This window comes from Vipera ursinii (assembly GCF_947247035.1).
Source record: "Vipera ursinii genome assembly, chromosome: 2".
In the NCBI taxonomy this organism is placed as follows: Eukaryota; Metazoa; Chordata; class Lepidosauria; order Squamata; family Viperidae; genus Vipera; species Vipera ursinii.
The window spans coordinates 4876448-4893203 of record NC_139513.1 but is presented as its reverse complement, the minus strand read 5'-3'; the positions used below and the strand labels follow the sequence as shown (position 1 = coordinate 4893203).

The 16756-nt window shown below is 43.2% G+C and overlaps 1 protein-coding gene across 1 annotated transcript in view; it reads right to left on the bottom strand.

The window, feature by feature from the left end:
* Window positions 1–16756, bottom strand: part of LOC310633259 (alpha-2-macroglobulin-like) — a gene marked incomplete at its 3' end in the record, with an annotated part of 65346 nt that overhangs the window by 24152 nt on the left and 24438 nt on the right. Inside the window, exons 8-15 of the mRNA XM_083350957.1 lie at window positions 15149–15266; window positions 12508–12622; window positions 11007–11116; window positions 9805–9966; window positions 5193–5408; window positions 4625–4685; window positions 2874–3019; window positions 550–699 (exon numbers count right to left, since the gene is read on the bottom strand). Of these exons, the coding sequence (XP_083207083.1) occupies window positions 550–699; window positions 2874–3019; window positions 4625–4685; window positions 5193–5408; window positions 9805–9966; window positions 11007–11116; window positions 12508–12622; window positions 15149–15266 (1078 nt within the window). The remainder of the gene's footprint in view (window positions 1–549; window positions 700–2873; window positions 3020–4624; window positions 4686–5192; window positions 5409–9804; window positions 9967–11006; window positions 11117–12507; window positions 12623–15148; window positions 15267–16756) is intronic.

Genomic DNA, 16756 nt, shown 5'->3' with positions numbered 1-16756 from the left:
GGGTGGGAGTTTTAAGGAGATCTAAAGAATGAATACTATAGTTACTGGAAGGTATGAGCAGCACTAAGCTGGAGAAAACTGTTAGGTCCCTCTCAACTCAGTTATTCTGTTAATTCTGTTAATTCAAATACAGCTGGGTCTCAATCAATTAATCAATCAGAATAGAGCTGGAAAGGACTTTGGAGGTCTTCTAGTCCATCCCCATGCTCAAGCAGGTGTTTCTATACCGTTCCAGGCAAATGTTTGTCCTATCTCTTCTTGAAAGCCTCCAGTGATGAAGCATCCATAACTTCTGGTGGCAAGCTGTTCCGCAGGTTAATTGTCCTCACTGTTAGGAAGTTTCTCCTTAATTAGTTTCCAACCATTGTTTCTTATCTTGCCTTCTGGTGTTTTGGAAAATAGGTTGACCTTCTTCTTCAAATACTGGAAGACTGCTATCATGTCACTCCTAGTCCTTCTTCTCACCAGACTAGTCATACCCTCTTCCTGCAACCCTTCTTCATGTCTTCGTATGACTGTATGACTTCATACCTTCTTCATATGACTCACCTTCTCAGGGGAGAGCTGGGCTTCAGGTTTCAAGAGAAAGATGCTCTGGTCAACAGCATGGAAAGCACAGAGGGAACCAGAGGAAGCAGCAAGATGGAGTTGGGTTTTCTGGCCAGGCAGGCCTTCTTGATCAGAGAACCAGAGTCTGGCCTGTAAACATAAACCAGGTTTTTGAAAAAAGGCATTTCTTCTGCAATAAGAAATGACACACACACCCTGCCACCACCCCAAGCCATCCTTCTTGGAGGCTGCAGAAAGACAGGCTGTGCAGGCAGATTCAAAGCTTCTTGTCCCGCCCCCATCGTTATGACAACCCAGCTGCCCATGAAGCCCCCATTGTCATGATTACCCAATAAGCATTGTTGGGTAAGAGACAAAGGGGAGGGAAGACAAAATGCCTGCCAGCCCCCGTCGTCGTGACAACCCAGCTGCCAATCAAGTAACCATTGGTGGGTAAGAAACAAAGGGAAGACAAAATGGCTGCTGCCCTCCCTCCCTCCTCAGGACAATCCAGCTGCCAATCAAATAAGCATTGTTGGGTAAGAGACAAAGGGGAGGGTAGACAAAATGGCTGCTGGTCCCCATTGTCATGATAACCCAGCTGCTCATGATGCCCCTGTCATCATGATTGTTGTTGTTAGTTGCGAAGTTGTGTATGACCCAGGCCTTCCTGTCCTCTACAATCTTCTGGAGTCCATTTAGGCTCACGCCTACTGCTTCAGTGATTCCATCCAGCCACCTCATTCTCTGTCGTCCCCTTCTTCTCTTGCCCTCAATCTTTCCCAGCATTAGGCTCTTCTCCAGTGAGTCCTTCCTTCTCATTAGGTGGCCAAAGTAGTTGAGTTTTAGCTTCAGGATCTGGCCTTCTAAAGAGCAGTCAGGGTTGATCTCCTCTAGGACTGACCAGTTTGATTGCCTTGCAGTCCAAGGGACTCGCAGGAGTCTTCTCCAGCACCATAGTTCAAAGGCCTCAATTCTTTGGCGCTCATCCTTTCTTATGGTCCAACTTTCACTGCCATACATTGCAACTGGGAAGACCATAGCCCTGACTATACACACTTTTGTTGACAGGGTGATGTCTCTGCTTTTTAGTGCGCTGTCTAGATTTGCCATAGCTTTTCTCCCCAGGAGCATTCGTCTTTTAATTTCTTGGCTACAGTCCCCAGCTGCAGTGATCTTGGAGCCCAAGAAAATAAAATCTGTCACTATCTCCATTTCTTCCTCATCTATTTATCAGGAATTGAGAGGGTCACAATAAGTATTGTTAGGATAGAGTCAAAAGAGAGGAGGAGAGAAGACAAAATGGCTGCTGGGCCCCGTTGTCATGACAATCCAGCTGCCAATCAAATAAGCATTAGTGGATAAGAGACAAAGGGAAGACAAAATGGCTGCTGGCCCAGTCCTCATGACAACCCAGTAAATAAGAGACAAAGAAGAGAGAAGACAAAATGGCTGCTATTACCATTCTTGGGGAGGCAGAGGCAGAATAAACAGCCAAACTCTGCAGTAAAAATAAATAATAAAATGAAAATGAAAATATAGACAGCCCTGTGGGGACACAGCAACAGGAAAAGAAGCGCCCGGTGAGAAAACTGGGAGGGAGATTTATTTATTTCCTTCCCTCAGAGCTGCATGAGGGAAAAATTCTTCAAGTTGTTTTTCTCAGACAGAGACAAAATAGGGAAAAAGGAGAAGAGGATAAAGCCCAGCCAGGATCCACCAGCAGAAAAGGGGAAGAAAAAGTCAGGGTTTTGACACAAACAGAAATAGAAAATTAAAAAAAAGAAAATCGAGTTCTGAGAAAAACATAGAGCCCTAGAAAGTGAAAAAAGAGAAATGCAGGTAATAAAAAAGGGAGATAAAGAAGATAAAGAAAAGGAAGATGGACAGCTATAGTGACAGTGGACTTTAAATAGTGCAGATAAAGAGCTTAGGGAGAATATTTTTTTAAAGAATATAGTGCAGATAAAGGTATGAGAGGTGGTTATCTGGTCCTCCTGTTTGGTTTCAAAGTTTCAACTTTCCCTAAAATTATCAGTTTAACTAAATAGTCTATTGCATCTGCAATTTTCTTCTTTTCTTATTTCTCTTCCGCATGACTTGTCCAATGTACACATTTTTCAAACATATGCCTAGCAAATGGCTATTCAACTTGGAGGTCTTCTAAATCAATCACCTGTTCCAAGGTCCCTTGTTATTCTGTAATGCTGTAAATCTGTGCTGTCTTTTCTGTGGGTTCAGTCCAGGTCAGAAGGGGAACTCATCTGATATTAACCACATGATATTAACTAGGTTAAAAGCTGACATTTTGTTTCTCCACTTACCTTGTTGGAGAAGCACTTTTCCACAGTAAAGTCTCTGGAGTGAGCAACAAGTTCTCCGCTGGGCAAAATGGTGTAGAGGAGCAAGCGGGTCACGGGAGCCGTGTCGACATCCACCGAGAGATTCAAAAGGAAGTCCCCTTTGGGATCTAAAGCATGAAAAACCCAGGTGGAGAAAAGAGAGAGAGAGAGAGAGATTGAAAAGAGGAAAGTTAGAAGGAATGAGTTCCATTTGGAATACATCAAACTCCAACAACAGGCTGAGAAAGTTCTAGGCTGCATGAACAGAGGGATAGAATCAAGATCACGCGAAGTGTTAATCCCACTTTATAACACTTTGGTAAGGCCACACTTGGAATACTGCATCCAGTTTTGGTCAACATGAGGTTAAAAAAAAGATGTTGAAACTCTATAAAGAGTGCAGAGAAGAGCAACAAAGGTGATCAGGGAACTGGAGGCTAAAACATATAAAGAACGGCTGCTGGAATTGTGTATGTCTGCTTTAATGAAAAGAAGAACTAGGGATGACATGAAAGCAATGTTCCAATATCTCAGGGAGTGCCACAAAGAAGAGCTATTCTGCAAAGCACCTGAGGGCAGGACAAGAATCAAGGAGAGAAGCAATCAAGGAGAGAAGCAACCTAGAACTAAGGAGAAATTCCATGACAGTTAGAACAATCAGTAGAACAATTTGCCTTCAGAAGTTGTTGGTGCTCCATTACAGGAGGTTTTTAAGAAGAGACCAGACAACCATTTGTCTGAAATGGTATAGGGTTTCCTGCCTGAGCAGGTTGGACTAGATGACCTCCAAGGTCCCTTCTAACTCTGTTATTCTGGTCTATTCCTCCGTTCTGAATGTGGGACAGAAGTGCATCATTGAAAAATCAGGAGCTGAAGAACCTAAGCAGCTCTCTTCTCCTACACAGTTGCATGGGCTTGCCTTATCCATGAATCAGCAGGTGGCTGTCCCACTGCCACTGGTGGTAACATCTCCCACTGCACAGGAGGGCAACAAACATAAAACAGCTCCCGTGGCACATGCCCTTTGGCACCCTAGAAACCAAAGATGCTGTCTTGGATCCATGAGTCAGTACTCTTACTGCCTCTCCAGGGTTTTGCCTCCTGGAGAGGAACTATTAAAGGTTGAACTTGGATCCTTTTGCATGCTGGGCAGTTGGGAACTCCACCCTCTTCCCTTTTTCATCCTTCTACCTTAAATGTATTTGTTATCTTAAAAAGCAAAACCACACCTGGCATACCAGGCTGCAGCTCCGAGAGGCTGAACCCCTGAGCCTCTCTGTGGCTCTCCAAGAAGGTCCAGTCCTAACAGAAATGGTAGTAGGCAACTGGGCAGCCGACTAATTGCAAAAGATGTCACTGTTGCACAGGGCGATGCCCAACAAAAACTCAGGATGAAGGAAGCAGATACAGAGATTTGGGAGAAATGGCCTGTTTCTTCTCCCCCCCCCCCCCATTCCTACTGCTTGAGACCATCCTTTCGTTTGCTCACGGGCAAGGCTGGCTGTATGTACCCATGTTCCTATGAAATAGAATATAGCAACCAATTGCAAGGGGGGAAAAGAGAGACTTGGAGATGAGTAAGGGGCACCCAGTATTCAGCAAGGGAGAACTGGAGTCCCCGTAGATAGACACACCTCAAGCCCAGCACTTGAAATGGGAAGGGTGGACATTCCCAGGAAGCTTTTTGCCAAGTATGGAGGGGAATGCAAGCTGGGGGGTGGGGAAGCATGTACCTTTTCCCTGCATCGGCTGTGTGTGTGTCCCTGATCGTATGATGTCCCCCTTTGCCATCACCTGGAAAGAAAAGAGCAATTCTTGCAATGCAGGTCAAAAAGCGGCAAGGTGGCAGCCACCATCCTATCTTTTTTTTACCGCTTTCTGTGGACACCCTTGATTAAGATACTTTCAATACCCCCTGAAATCAGGCGCCAGGTTTTCCAGTCATTTAGCAGCAAGAAACTCATCAAAAGTCGTGTGAGACAAACAGTCCTTGAACTTATTTTTTTTAAAGCAATTGTCTCTCGGAAATTCACTCTAAAATCACAAGGGAAGAAGCTAAAGATCTGGAGCATAATGCCATAATGATATTCTACTCACTGGGGCCCATGGCTTCCTAAAATTGGTATAAGAGCAATCTCCAGTTTCCAAAAGGTTTCCAGTTATGGTTTATGCCACTGATGAAACCAGAAATCTGTTACTATTCTACCTAAGACTGAATCTTCCTCAATCTACATTCATGTTATATACCCCTAAAGTATATCCTGTGTCCATAAAAAAGAATATCTTTCTTTTCCAACTCACCAAATAATAAAAGGTAATTTCCTCCTTCACCGCATTTGGATCCAAGATAAAATGCACTCGAATCTGCTCTGTGTCACCACAGCTCAATGTTTTTGGCAGAGGCTCAATGTGGAGGTAACTTTGACTTGGTGAGTAAAATCGGTGCACTGAGTGCGAGGCACGTTGGTGATAAATGGGGACTGAATTGTCATACCTTTCATTTTCTTTGTAAACTCCCTGTTTATAGAAAGGAAAAGAAACATATATATATGTATTTACTGTCTCATCTTTAAATTAATACAATTCTTATTATATCGATTAAATAAAAAATAGCTTTCTTACATTTATCAATATTTTTTAATTTATACATATCCTGGTTGTTTTAACATTCAATCATTTTAGACAATCAATGTCCTGGTTAAGTCTTCCCAATTTTTAGGTTTCCCATTAATATTTATATTTAACATTTGATATTTATAATTTCCAAGTTTTAAATAACCCCAATTCTCTTTATCACAATGTATCACAAGATCTAAGCTTCAAAATACACATCTTATCTATTTGGGTTCTTACCATCTTACATCAACTAGTTAGTCATACAATATAATATAAAACATATTACATTCATCGATTAGTTTTTAGCTTATATATATCTTAATTACCTTTACATTTAACCTTTATAAGCAAATCAATGTTAAAATTTAACTTTCAATATTTATACCTCTAAGTTATAAATGACCCAAGTTTTCTTTATCTTATCTCATAACAGTATCTAGTATTCAGAATACACATCTATTCGAATATATTCTATTTTAATTCTCATGAGCAAGTCAAAACTCCAATTTTCTTCACTCTTATTCTGGCTTGCTTTCTTTGCCAAATCGTCTTCCATGTGGGTGCTTTTAAGTCATCAAACTGTATTGTTGTATAGATTATTTGACTTAGAAAAAACCATCCGGTTGCCATTTTTTTGAGAGGACCAACAAATCATCTCTCTATTTTTCTATTTTGATGTAGTTGTCCTGAACTGTTTATCTTCTCTTCAATCTATTCTTCTTCTTGATCCCCAAGTTCCTTCTGATTTATGTAGAAAGTCTTTTCCTTTTTCCATATTATCAATCCTTTTTCTGGATTTTCCATTGACTGTTGATCAGTTGAATCTTCTGTCATAATCTTTCATTGTTCTTTTCTGTTATATTCTGTATAGTTGATTTTTTTTAGTTGTAATCAAAGCTTGAGTTTGTGTATCTGGGCTGACATCTTGTTCTTTTCTGTAGCCTCTTATTTCATCAGTGGCTGTAAGAATAGTTTGATGAATTGCTTTCAACATAGAGAGAATCTGTTCCTGGTCTTCATCCATATTCTCTTGGTAGAGTATTAAGTTAAGAACTTTACAATCAGAGAATGCAAAAAAAAAAAAAAGATTTTGTCACTGACTGAGGAACACAGCTGGGCTTCTCTTGGCTGATGTCTCAAGGTTAGATAAGTCTTATCATCTGGGCTGCTGGCCAAGTCTCTTTTTAGCAATAACAAATTGTAGTATCAGGCTTAACCACAAGATGTCGCCCCTACAATTTAAAGTTTTCTTTTAAATCCAAAGTTTTTATAATCTTTTCAGTTTTGCTTTTTTCTTATAAGTAAAACCCCCAATCTTCAATAAGCATAGAAAATCTTTTAGTCAACAAACTTTAAAAAATATGATTCCAATTAAGGATAAAAATCTCCCTTCCCTCTCCACAGGGGAAAAGTACTTTAGGCAGCTTATGCAGGTAAAGAAAATAGTTAGGATTTAAGAGAAGTAGATCTCACCCAGTCTCATCTATGCTGCTTTAAAGTTGCCTGGTGGTACTGTAAGTGTGACTTCAGCTGTCTGCAGCCTATTGATGAGTCATATTGCTATGCTGGTCTTTTGTCCGCTGGTTTGGAGGGCTGTCCTGGATCAAGCTGAAGGGCTACTGCCCTCCCGCAATCCAACAGGGATGCCCTCCTTGCTAGTTGCCCCTACAGGGCAACTTTCGACCCTTTCCAGGGTTCCCCAGCGAAGCAAAACTGGATGCGGAAGACAGAGCTTGCCTTCCAGACATCCATGGTGGCCACCTCTGCAAACCAGAAGTCACAAAATGAATTTTAATCTGAAGAAAGCAAGGTTTTACACTTGGGCAGGAAACAGCAAAGGTACAAGTACAGATTAGGCAAAACCTGGCTCAAAAACAGTTACTGTGAGAAGGGCTTTGTAGTCCTAATGGATGATCACTTAAACATGAGCCAGCACTGTGTGGCAGCAGCCAAAAAAGCTAATACAATCCTTGGTTGTATAAACAGAAGCATAGAATCAAAATCACTTGAAGTATTGATACCACTTTATAAAGCCTAAGTAAGGCCACATTTGGAATATTGCATCCAGTTTTGGTCACCACATTACAAAAAAGATGTTGAGAGTTTGGAAGAAGTACAAAGAAGAGCAACTAAGATGATTAAAGACCTGGAAACTAAAACGTGAAGAATGGTTGCAGGATTTGGGTATGGCCAGTCTAGAGAAAAGAAGGACTAGGGGTGACATGATAGCAGTATTCCATTATTTTTGAGAGGCTGCTACAAAGAGGAGTGGGTCAATTTATTTTCCAAAGCACCAGAAGGCAGGACAACAATCAATGGATGGAAACTAATCAAGGAGAGAAGCAACCTGGAATTAAGGAGAAACTTCCTATCAGTGGAGGAAATTAACCAGTGGAACAGCTTGCCTTCAGAAATTGTTGGGGCCTCACCACGGGAGGTTTTTAAGAAAAGACTGGACATTTCAGACTTACTTGTCTGAAATGGTATAGGATCTCCTGCTCGAGCAGGGGGCTGGAATAGACCTCTAAGGTCCCTTCTAGCTTTATTCTGATTCATTCAGTCCAACCATCTGCCCACAGCAGGAATACACTACTACTACAGCATAGTCTTTAAATCCATAGGATTTTGATCAAGACACCAGAAGGGTAGCTCATGGGTGCAACTACCAATAAACCAGTACTCACTCTTTTGAGCCAATAGCTGAGTACTAATTTTGCCAAACAATCAGAGGAATAAATTATATTTATACATTCATTCAGGGTTCTGCTAAATACAATAGCATGTTTTGGTCTTCAAAATTCTGAATGCAAGATGCTCCTTTGCCTCATCTTGCTTGTGCACCATCATGATGGGCAGCACATAAGCCAGGAGCCAGTCAAGCTGTGGCTCTCCAATAAAGACATCAGCCATACCATTGTACAAGGAAGGAAAATGAACCTTTTTCTTTTAGTAATCCTTGGAACACCCAACCCTGTACGCCCAATGGTTCTACACCTTTAGAAGCTCCACCACTTATTCAGAGATTATTTGAACTTAACAGTGGCAATACCTAATGACTAGTTCTCAGTTTTGCAGCTGTTGCAGCATTCCTACAGTCACACGATTGCAATCTGGGTGCACAGCAACCAACCTGGATTTCCAAGTGTTGCAGCATCCTGAGGTCACAGAATCATAATTTGCAACCATCCCTGCTGGCTTTCCACAAATAAAGTCATTGGGGAAACCAACAGGAAGTCAAACATTGCAAATTACAGTCACATGTAGTTCTCACTTAATGCCACATGGCGATTTGCATAATAATGATATTGGGGACTGCAAAAACTGCCCTCACTAAGCGGTATCACATTTTATGACCATGTCACTTAGCAGCAGAAATTGCAGTCCCAATTACTGTTGTTAAACAAGGGCAACCTGTTTTGAGCTATAGGATAACTTGTGAGTTTTATCAGAGAGACTTCCTTGGCATAATAAACCTATTCCCAAGCATTCAATATCTTTGTTGCTTCCTCCTCCTCCTTCAGTAAAGATTCTCTCTTTAGTAATGCAGTTTCTAAGCTATAGATCAGAAGTCTTCAACTTTGGCAAGTTTACAGCTTGTGGCCTTCAATTCCCAGAATTCCTCAGCCAGCATGGCTGACTGAGGAATTCTGGGAGTTGAAGGCCACAAGTCATAAAAGTGCCATATTGGGAGCCCCTGCTATAGACAGACTAGATCATTCAGATCAGTAGTGTTGCAGGGATGTCTATAGCAAAGTATAAGACGGCAGGGTAACTCCCTTCTTTGCACATCTCCATTATGACATTGCTGCAGGGTAGAATCAAAAAGACACTTTTCTTTGCTATGTTTCTTTAGCCTGCAACAAAGCCTCAAGGTATACAAGAGTGGCAACTTTGTGTGTTAAGTGCATCTGAAATACACATCCAGCAAAATGATCAGGATGTGATGAAGAGTCAAACCGAAACACATGTTATAAATGCGAGTGTCCTAGAAGAAAAAAAAGGAAGTTCTCAAAGCGGTGAGAAAATTGGAAAGGGGTAAGGCTGCAGGCATAGATGGTATATAGTGGAACAAATGTTCCAGGATGAAACAGGCAATTTGCTTATGGAATGGCTATGCAATTCGTTGAATGTATGTGAAGACGGCATCTGTGCCAAACAATTGGAAGAACATTGCTATTGTTCCCTGTTACAAAGGGAGGGATAACAAGAGCAAATGCAAAAAACCAAGATGGTGCTTAGCAGAATTTGGATTGAAAAGGGCACAAGAGGGGATTGTTTTTCACTCCAAAACACTCACCTGAAAATTGATGGAGTCCTCTGTGAACTTAGATGTATCTATGGAAAACTGTATTCGTCCTTCCTCGTTAGTTGTGTATCTGGCTGTATATTTCACTGAAGGTCCTGTAATCTCAATGGTCTTGTTAGCCATCGGCACATCCATACCATCCACCAGTTTCATCTACATGGAGGGGGAAAAAAATCAACCCACATCCAATTATTTTAGATTTGAACTCTCATTAGGGGCATCCCTGCCATCAGAGCATTGCCTGTTTTTTTATGTGTGTTGCACAAGCAACACACATTAAAAAGGACAAAGATTTTGATGCCCAGCCACCATCCTGACTTTTTTGACTCACCCATGAATATTCATTGCTCAAGGGTCTTAAGGCTCCCTCTCCCAAGTTCAGCAGGGCCAGGATTTATGAGAAGGGGGTTGCTAACAATGTTTTCATAGGTGAAATGTTTGTGATAAGCAAATTAACACCGCCACCCCAAATCTTCCCCCAAATTATTGTCCTCTACTCCCTCGGGGAAAGCCACTAAAGGAATTGTGGCAGGCTATATGTGCGATCTTTGGCCTATCCTTTTTTTCATCCCCTGCCATATTGACTGCAGAATTTAAAGGCTCTTTTTTGAACTCTGGGTGCGGAGGAGAGGTAGCACTGAGGCAATTGGGAAATGCCATCTATTAGACTAGCACTGGTGAGGCTACCTAGTTTGAGTAATGAAACGTCTGCAAGAAAACAAGCAAACTGAGAGACCGCCAAGGATTCCTCAGATGCCATCTCCTTAGAGCAGACATGTCAAACACAAGGCCCGGGGGCCAGATCCGGCCCACGAAGTGGTTTCATGTGGCCCGTGAAGCCATCCTGGAAACAGTGAGGGAACGGCCCCCACTGCCTTGGGCCTGGCCCAGAGACCCTCCTTCTGCTAGAGACCCTCAGATCTGTCCCACTCCTGCCCAGGCCCCCATAGGCACCCTTGATGTGAACGATGTAGAGCTGGCCACGCCCACCCAGTAGGCCATACACACTCTAGCCACGCCCACCCAGTAGGCCACACCCACCCTGGCCATACCCACCTGGCCCCCTGAGGGCAACCGCAATGCTGATGCGGCCCTCAATGAAATTGAGTTTGACACCCCTGCCTTAGAGCAACTGGTTGAAAAATCAGGGCTCACCTCTTCCCCCACCAGTAATCTCTCTCCCGCTGCCTTACCTGCAGGAAAAGGGGGATCCCGGGCTTATAATAAGGCTCTGCATTTTCAAAGCTCAGTTTACTGGCTGTCGAAGTGATGATTATGGTGCTCGCCTTCGTCATTTCCACCCCTGTCAAAGAGAGGAAGCATTGAAGGAGATGGAAAAGGCTGAGGACATTGCCATGCGTTTGAAGCCCACGGACGCTGAATTAGCAACGGGCGTATACGGTGAGCTCAGGAGATGGGTGGAATGGGGATCCAGAAGCCAGCCTTATCTATTATGCCCCCACCTCTTTTGGAACTGCTCTCCAGAGGTTGGAATGGACCCCTGCTGCATTCAAAGCCTGCTAATGCGAATGAAAGTAAAAATATGTACGTTCCAGGATAATGTGGCAGGATCCAATCTGGGTTGGTCACTAAGACAAAAAATTTACTCTAGAGAGTGTTTGCTCTTGTGTTATTGAAATTGATAATGTTCAGTTGAAATTATATGATTGTCTTTGTATTGTACACTTCTAAGCTGTCTGAAGTCTAGGACTGGGTCAGATTACAAGAATAGAATAGAATATAGAATACAGAATATAGTATACAGAATACAGGATACAGAATACAAAATAGAATAGAGAATAGAGAATAGAATAGAAAAAAGTTGTAAGGGACCTTGGAGGTCATCTAGTCCAACCCCCTCCTCAGGCAGGAAACCCTATACCATTTCGGACAAATGGCTGTCCAGTCTCTTCTTAATAACTTCCAGTGTTGGAGCATTCACCACTTCTGGAGGCAAATTGTTCCACTGGTTAATTGTTCTAACTGTCAGGAAATTTCTCCTTAGTTCTAGGTTTTTCTCTCCTTGACTAGTTTCCATCCGTTGCTTCTTGTCCTGCTTTCAGGTGCTTCAGAGAATAGCTTGACTCCCTCTTCTTTGTGGCAGCCCCTGAGATATTGGAACATGGCTATCATGTCCCCCCTTATCCCTCTTTTAATTAATTTAATTAATTAGATCACATCTGGTCCTAGAGGGATACAGTGATCTCCCACTCTTGTCATAGAGCAAAAAATGCTGATCTATTGACAACACACACACACACACACACACACAAACACCCTTGTTCAGATGTCTTAGAGCTAGAACTTCCACCAGAGCAGCAGAGCCAAGGTTGCCTACACTGACTCAGGGATTCTGGGAGTTGAAGTTCACGAGTCATAAAAGAGCCCAGGTTGCCTACACTGACTCAGGGATTCTGGGAGTTGAAGTCCATGAGTCATAAAAGAGCCCAGGTTGCCTACCCCTGCCCTAAACTTCAATGAAGATGTTGCCTAGCAATGAAATGTTTGGAAACCAACCCACAAGCTCGGAGAAGGAACCTTCACCCTCATGACCATTCATAGTTTTCCTGAAGCCCTCTAGTGAAGGAAAATTCATTGTTTCAGGTGGCAGCCCGTTCCATCGGCTCACCCAGTCAGGAAGCTCCCCCTGACATCTAGCCCAGCCCTCTCCTCTGCCTGCTTCCTGAAAGATACCTGTGCCTTCTTCAATGATCTTGCCTTCTGCCTTAATATGCATTTCCAAATCATTTTGTGTCAGATGAAACGTGTTGGTTTTTACCACCTGAGAGAAACACCCACGTCCATTCGCCTGGAAGGGAAAACGGAAAATACTAATCCAAGAAGCCAATGGTTTGTTGCCTTCCTCAAATGGCTGCATTCATTGGAACTGAAAGCCCATCAGCCCTAGCCAGCCTAAGCAATGCAGCTAGAAGGCATCGAATCAGCCAAGGGTGCTTTGCAGATTACCGAAGAGGACATTTAAGAGATGAAATCCAATTGGATCTCTTGGGAAACTTACTTGCCTGCTTCGCCTCAATCTTGCCAGGTTTTGTACAAGATCGGGAGAACCTTAAGGCCATCTAATCCAACCCTCCGCTCAGGAATTTTGCTCCATTGATTCCCCCACCAATGCCTCAGGGATCTCCATTGGAACACAATCTGACTCTGTCCCAATCCCTCCATCCACCCTCAGCAGCAGAAAAAAACCTAAATTCTCTTTCCTGCTGCTAACAGGAGCCGAGAAGCAGAATCTTCGGAAAGAGCAGTGGGAAGGAATACCAGAATGTTGTGTTTGTGGGGATGAGCGGTTGTGGACTCAAGAGAGGGAGGGAGGCAGCAGGGAGAAGATATGTGAGCCCAAGAGCTCTGCAGGGGTCATTATAACTTTTCTAAAGTTGTAGGCATTGCAAGAGGAGAACTGTGTTAATTTAAAGTAAAGGTAAAGGTTCCCCCGCACATGTGTGCTAGTCGTTTCCAACTCTAGGGGCCGGTGTTCATCTCCATTTCAAAGCCGAAGAGCCAGCGCTTGTCCGAAGACGTCTCCGGGGTCATGTGGCTGGCATGACTAGATGCCAAAGGTGCACGGAATGCTGTTCCTTCCCAACATAGTGGTCCCTATTTTTCTATTTGCATTTTTACGTTCTTTTGAACTGCTAGGTTGGCAGAAGCTGGGATGAGTAACAGGTGCTCACTCTGTTATGCGGTGCTCGGGATTCAACCCACCAAACTACCGACCATCTGATCGTCAAGCTCAGCGTCCTAACCCACTGAGCCACCACATCCCTCGTGTTAGTTTAGAGTGGCAAAAAAATATATATATGGAGTCTGATAACCCCTTTTCGGACTCATATATTTTGTTAAATGGCATAAACTTTCAAAAATAGGATAGGACAGGACAAGATAGGACCCTGGAGGTCTTCTAGTCCAGCCCCCTGCTCAAGCAGGAGAACCTATACCATTTCAGACAAGTGACTTTCCAGTCTCTTCTTAAAAACCTCCAGTGAATGAGCGCCCACGATTTCTGGAGGCAAGCTGTTCCACTGGTTAATTGCCCTCACTGTTAGGAAGTTTCTCCTTAATTCCAGGTTGTTTCTCTCCTTGATCGGTTTCCAGCCACTGTTTCTTATCCTGCCCTCTGGTGCTTTAGAGAATAATTTGACCTCTCTTTTCTGGCAGCCCCTCAAATATTGGAATACTGCTAGCATGTCTCCCCTATTTCTTCTTTTCTTCAGACTAGCCAAACCCAAGTCCTGCAGCCGTTCTTCGTATGTTTTATTCTTCAGGCCTTTGATCATCTTAGTTGCTCTTCCCAACATCTTTTTCGTAGTATGGCGACCAGAATTGGTTCCAGTATTCCAGGTGTGGTCTCACTAAGGTTTTATAAAGCCGTACTAATACTCTGTGTGATCTTGATTCTAGGCCTCTGTTTATACAGCCAAGCACTGTATTAGCTTTTTTGGCGGCTGCCGCACACTGCTGGCTCATATTTAAGTGATCGTCTCGCAGGACTCCAAGGTCCCTCTCACAGTTACTGTTTTTGAGCCAGGACTTGCCTAACCTGTACTTATATCTTTGATTTTTCCTGCCTAAAACTTTGCTTTTCTGCACACTGAAGCTCATTTTGTTGGATAGGGCCCGTGGTTCAAGTTTGTCATGAACTGCAGCTCACGAGAATTACAGTCTTCCAATAATATGTGTTAGTTTGAAAAGGCATCCCAGATTCCTCATTTTCGTAAATTAGCTACGCACCCATACAGGCCCACTGGCATTCATATAACTTTGGTTTCAAATCTAAAAAGGCATCAGGGAAAGGCTTTTAATACAAGCCCAAAATAGGGGCATGGAAATATGCATGGCCAGGGAGAGCTTTCAAAATATGGCAGATGAGCATCAGCCTGCCTGTTATGAAATCCATAAGAAAAATCAAGCAACCCCCGGAGACACTGCCAGAAAATTCTCACTGATTAAAAAAAAGGGGCTGGTATAACCATGTTTTGTGCCATCTAGCCCTCTTTCCCTGGCATTGAAGCTGATTAATGAGACCATGTAAATCTCACTTGGGGTCTGACGGTAGCCTTAGCTCCTCTAGAGCAAAGATGGTCAACACCTTTGGTAGCCGGGCTAACATTCCCATCTTCCCATTGTCCATGCTGGCTCAAACCAGCAGGAATCAGAACTGAAGAATGTTGGATGAACTACGCCAGGGGTAGGCAACCTTGCCTAGGCTCAGGAATTCTGGGAGTTGAAGTCCACGAGTCATAAAAGAGACCAGGTTGCCTAGCCCTGAACACCTTCCTCATCCCATCTAGAACATTTTCCTTGGTCTGGAACCTACCTCTCCACTGTACTCTTCACACAGTTTCGTCTCTGTCTCTGGACATGGAGAATGTCGCACATAACAACGGCAGGCAGTCATTTTCACTAGGCCAGGGACAGGTTTCCCATAGGTGTACCTGAATCCAGAACCAAACTGATTAAAGAGTTTAAAAAAACAAACAAACCATCTACCGCAGTATGTTTTTCTGTGCTTTTATGATACAGAAGGGAGAAGGCCTGCCTCTTTTGTGAAAACAAGATAGGCTGTATCTGTTCGTTCTTTTGATCATTGCAACTCATTTTATCAGTACGAATAGTCGCCTTGCCAGTGATGTTGTGAAGCCATTCCCCAAACACGGGACCCCCAGCCTTTCATCAGCATTATTGATTATGGACACTGATGGCAATGCTCCCCTTCTCTGACTACTGTAATGCTTTGGGCTGGACGACCACGAGGCTCATGACACAGTGATGGCACCTGTTATGTCATGGGCTCTGGTGAGCAGGAATGATGACACAAGGCTGAGTACAGAGAAACTCATTCTTTTACTCTTGCTGGAACTGTACTTCAGCTTGGGCCTCACCCAGCCACAATATACAGCCTAGCCCTAAGGAGGCAGCCAATAGGTTTGAACCGGCGCTTGCCACCTGGGGCTGACCAATTGCAGGACTGGAGATGGGCTGTCTGGGTTGCTGGAGAGCCGTTAGCTCTCCAGCAACGCACGTGGTGTAATACCACAAGCTCAATACATAACAGCACCTATCTTGTGAATGGTGCCTCAAGGAAGAATTGAGGCTGACAATGCATCTTATCCACGTATTGTGCCTAAATTAATCATTGGAAAGGGTTCTGGAACATCGCAGATCACTGATGTGAAAAAGCAGAGTTTGGAAGAGGAGGGAATAGTAAAAGTGGAAGGGACCTTGGAGGTCGTCTAGTCCAACCCCCTGCTCAGGCAGGAAACCCTATACCATTTCAGCCAAATGGATGTCCAGTCTCTTCTTAAAAACTTCCAGTGTTGGAGCATTCACAGCTTCTGGCGTCCACCCCACATTTTCCTACATGGCTTAGAACAGAGAAGGAATTACCTAGTCTCCTCCTCTCCATATTCTGCTACTACAGTGGATGTTGAAGATTTAAAACTAGAACAAGTAAAGACTACTCCCTTTGTGACCCTTTATACAAATTATGTGCAGCATTGCTTTGAGTGGCCTTGGAAAGTCATGTGCCTTTCATTATACAGCCGGAGATATGTAGATAATTTTAGTTCTTACCTGCTGCTCACATTTCTCCATGTTTTTTACTTGGCTTTTATACCTATTTTGCCTATTTAACAGTTTCTGATGTTTTCTGATTTTTTTAAATCAACGAACGCCAATATATATATATATATTTGCCAGAATAGAATTGCTATATAGAATTGCAAGGGCTTACTCTAAACTGGATATAAGGAGTGACTAGGAATCTGTTGGGGGCAAGAAAAGGAAATTTACCCATATAATTTTCCAACATATGGTTTCTAAAAAGTTATCATGTCTTTCAGGCCATCAACATGATCTTTTCATACCCTCCCCACATTCCCACCCCAAAGGAAGGTGCCTAGGATGAGACAGAGATCCAGGGAGA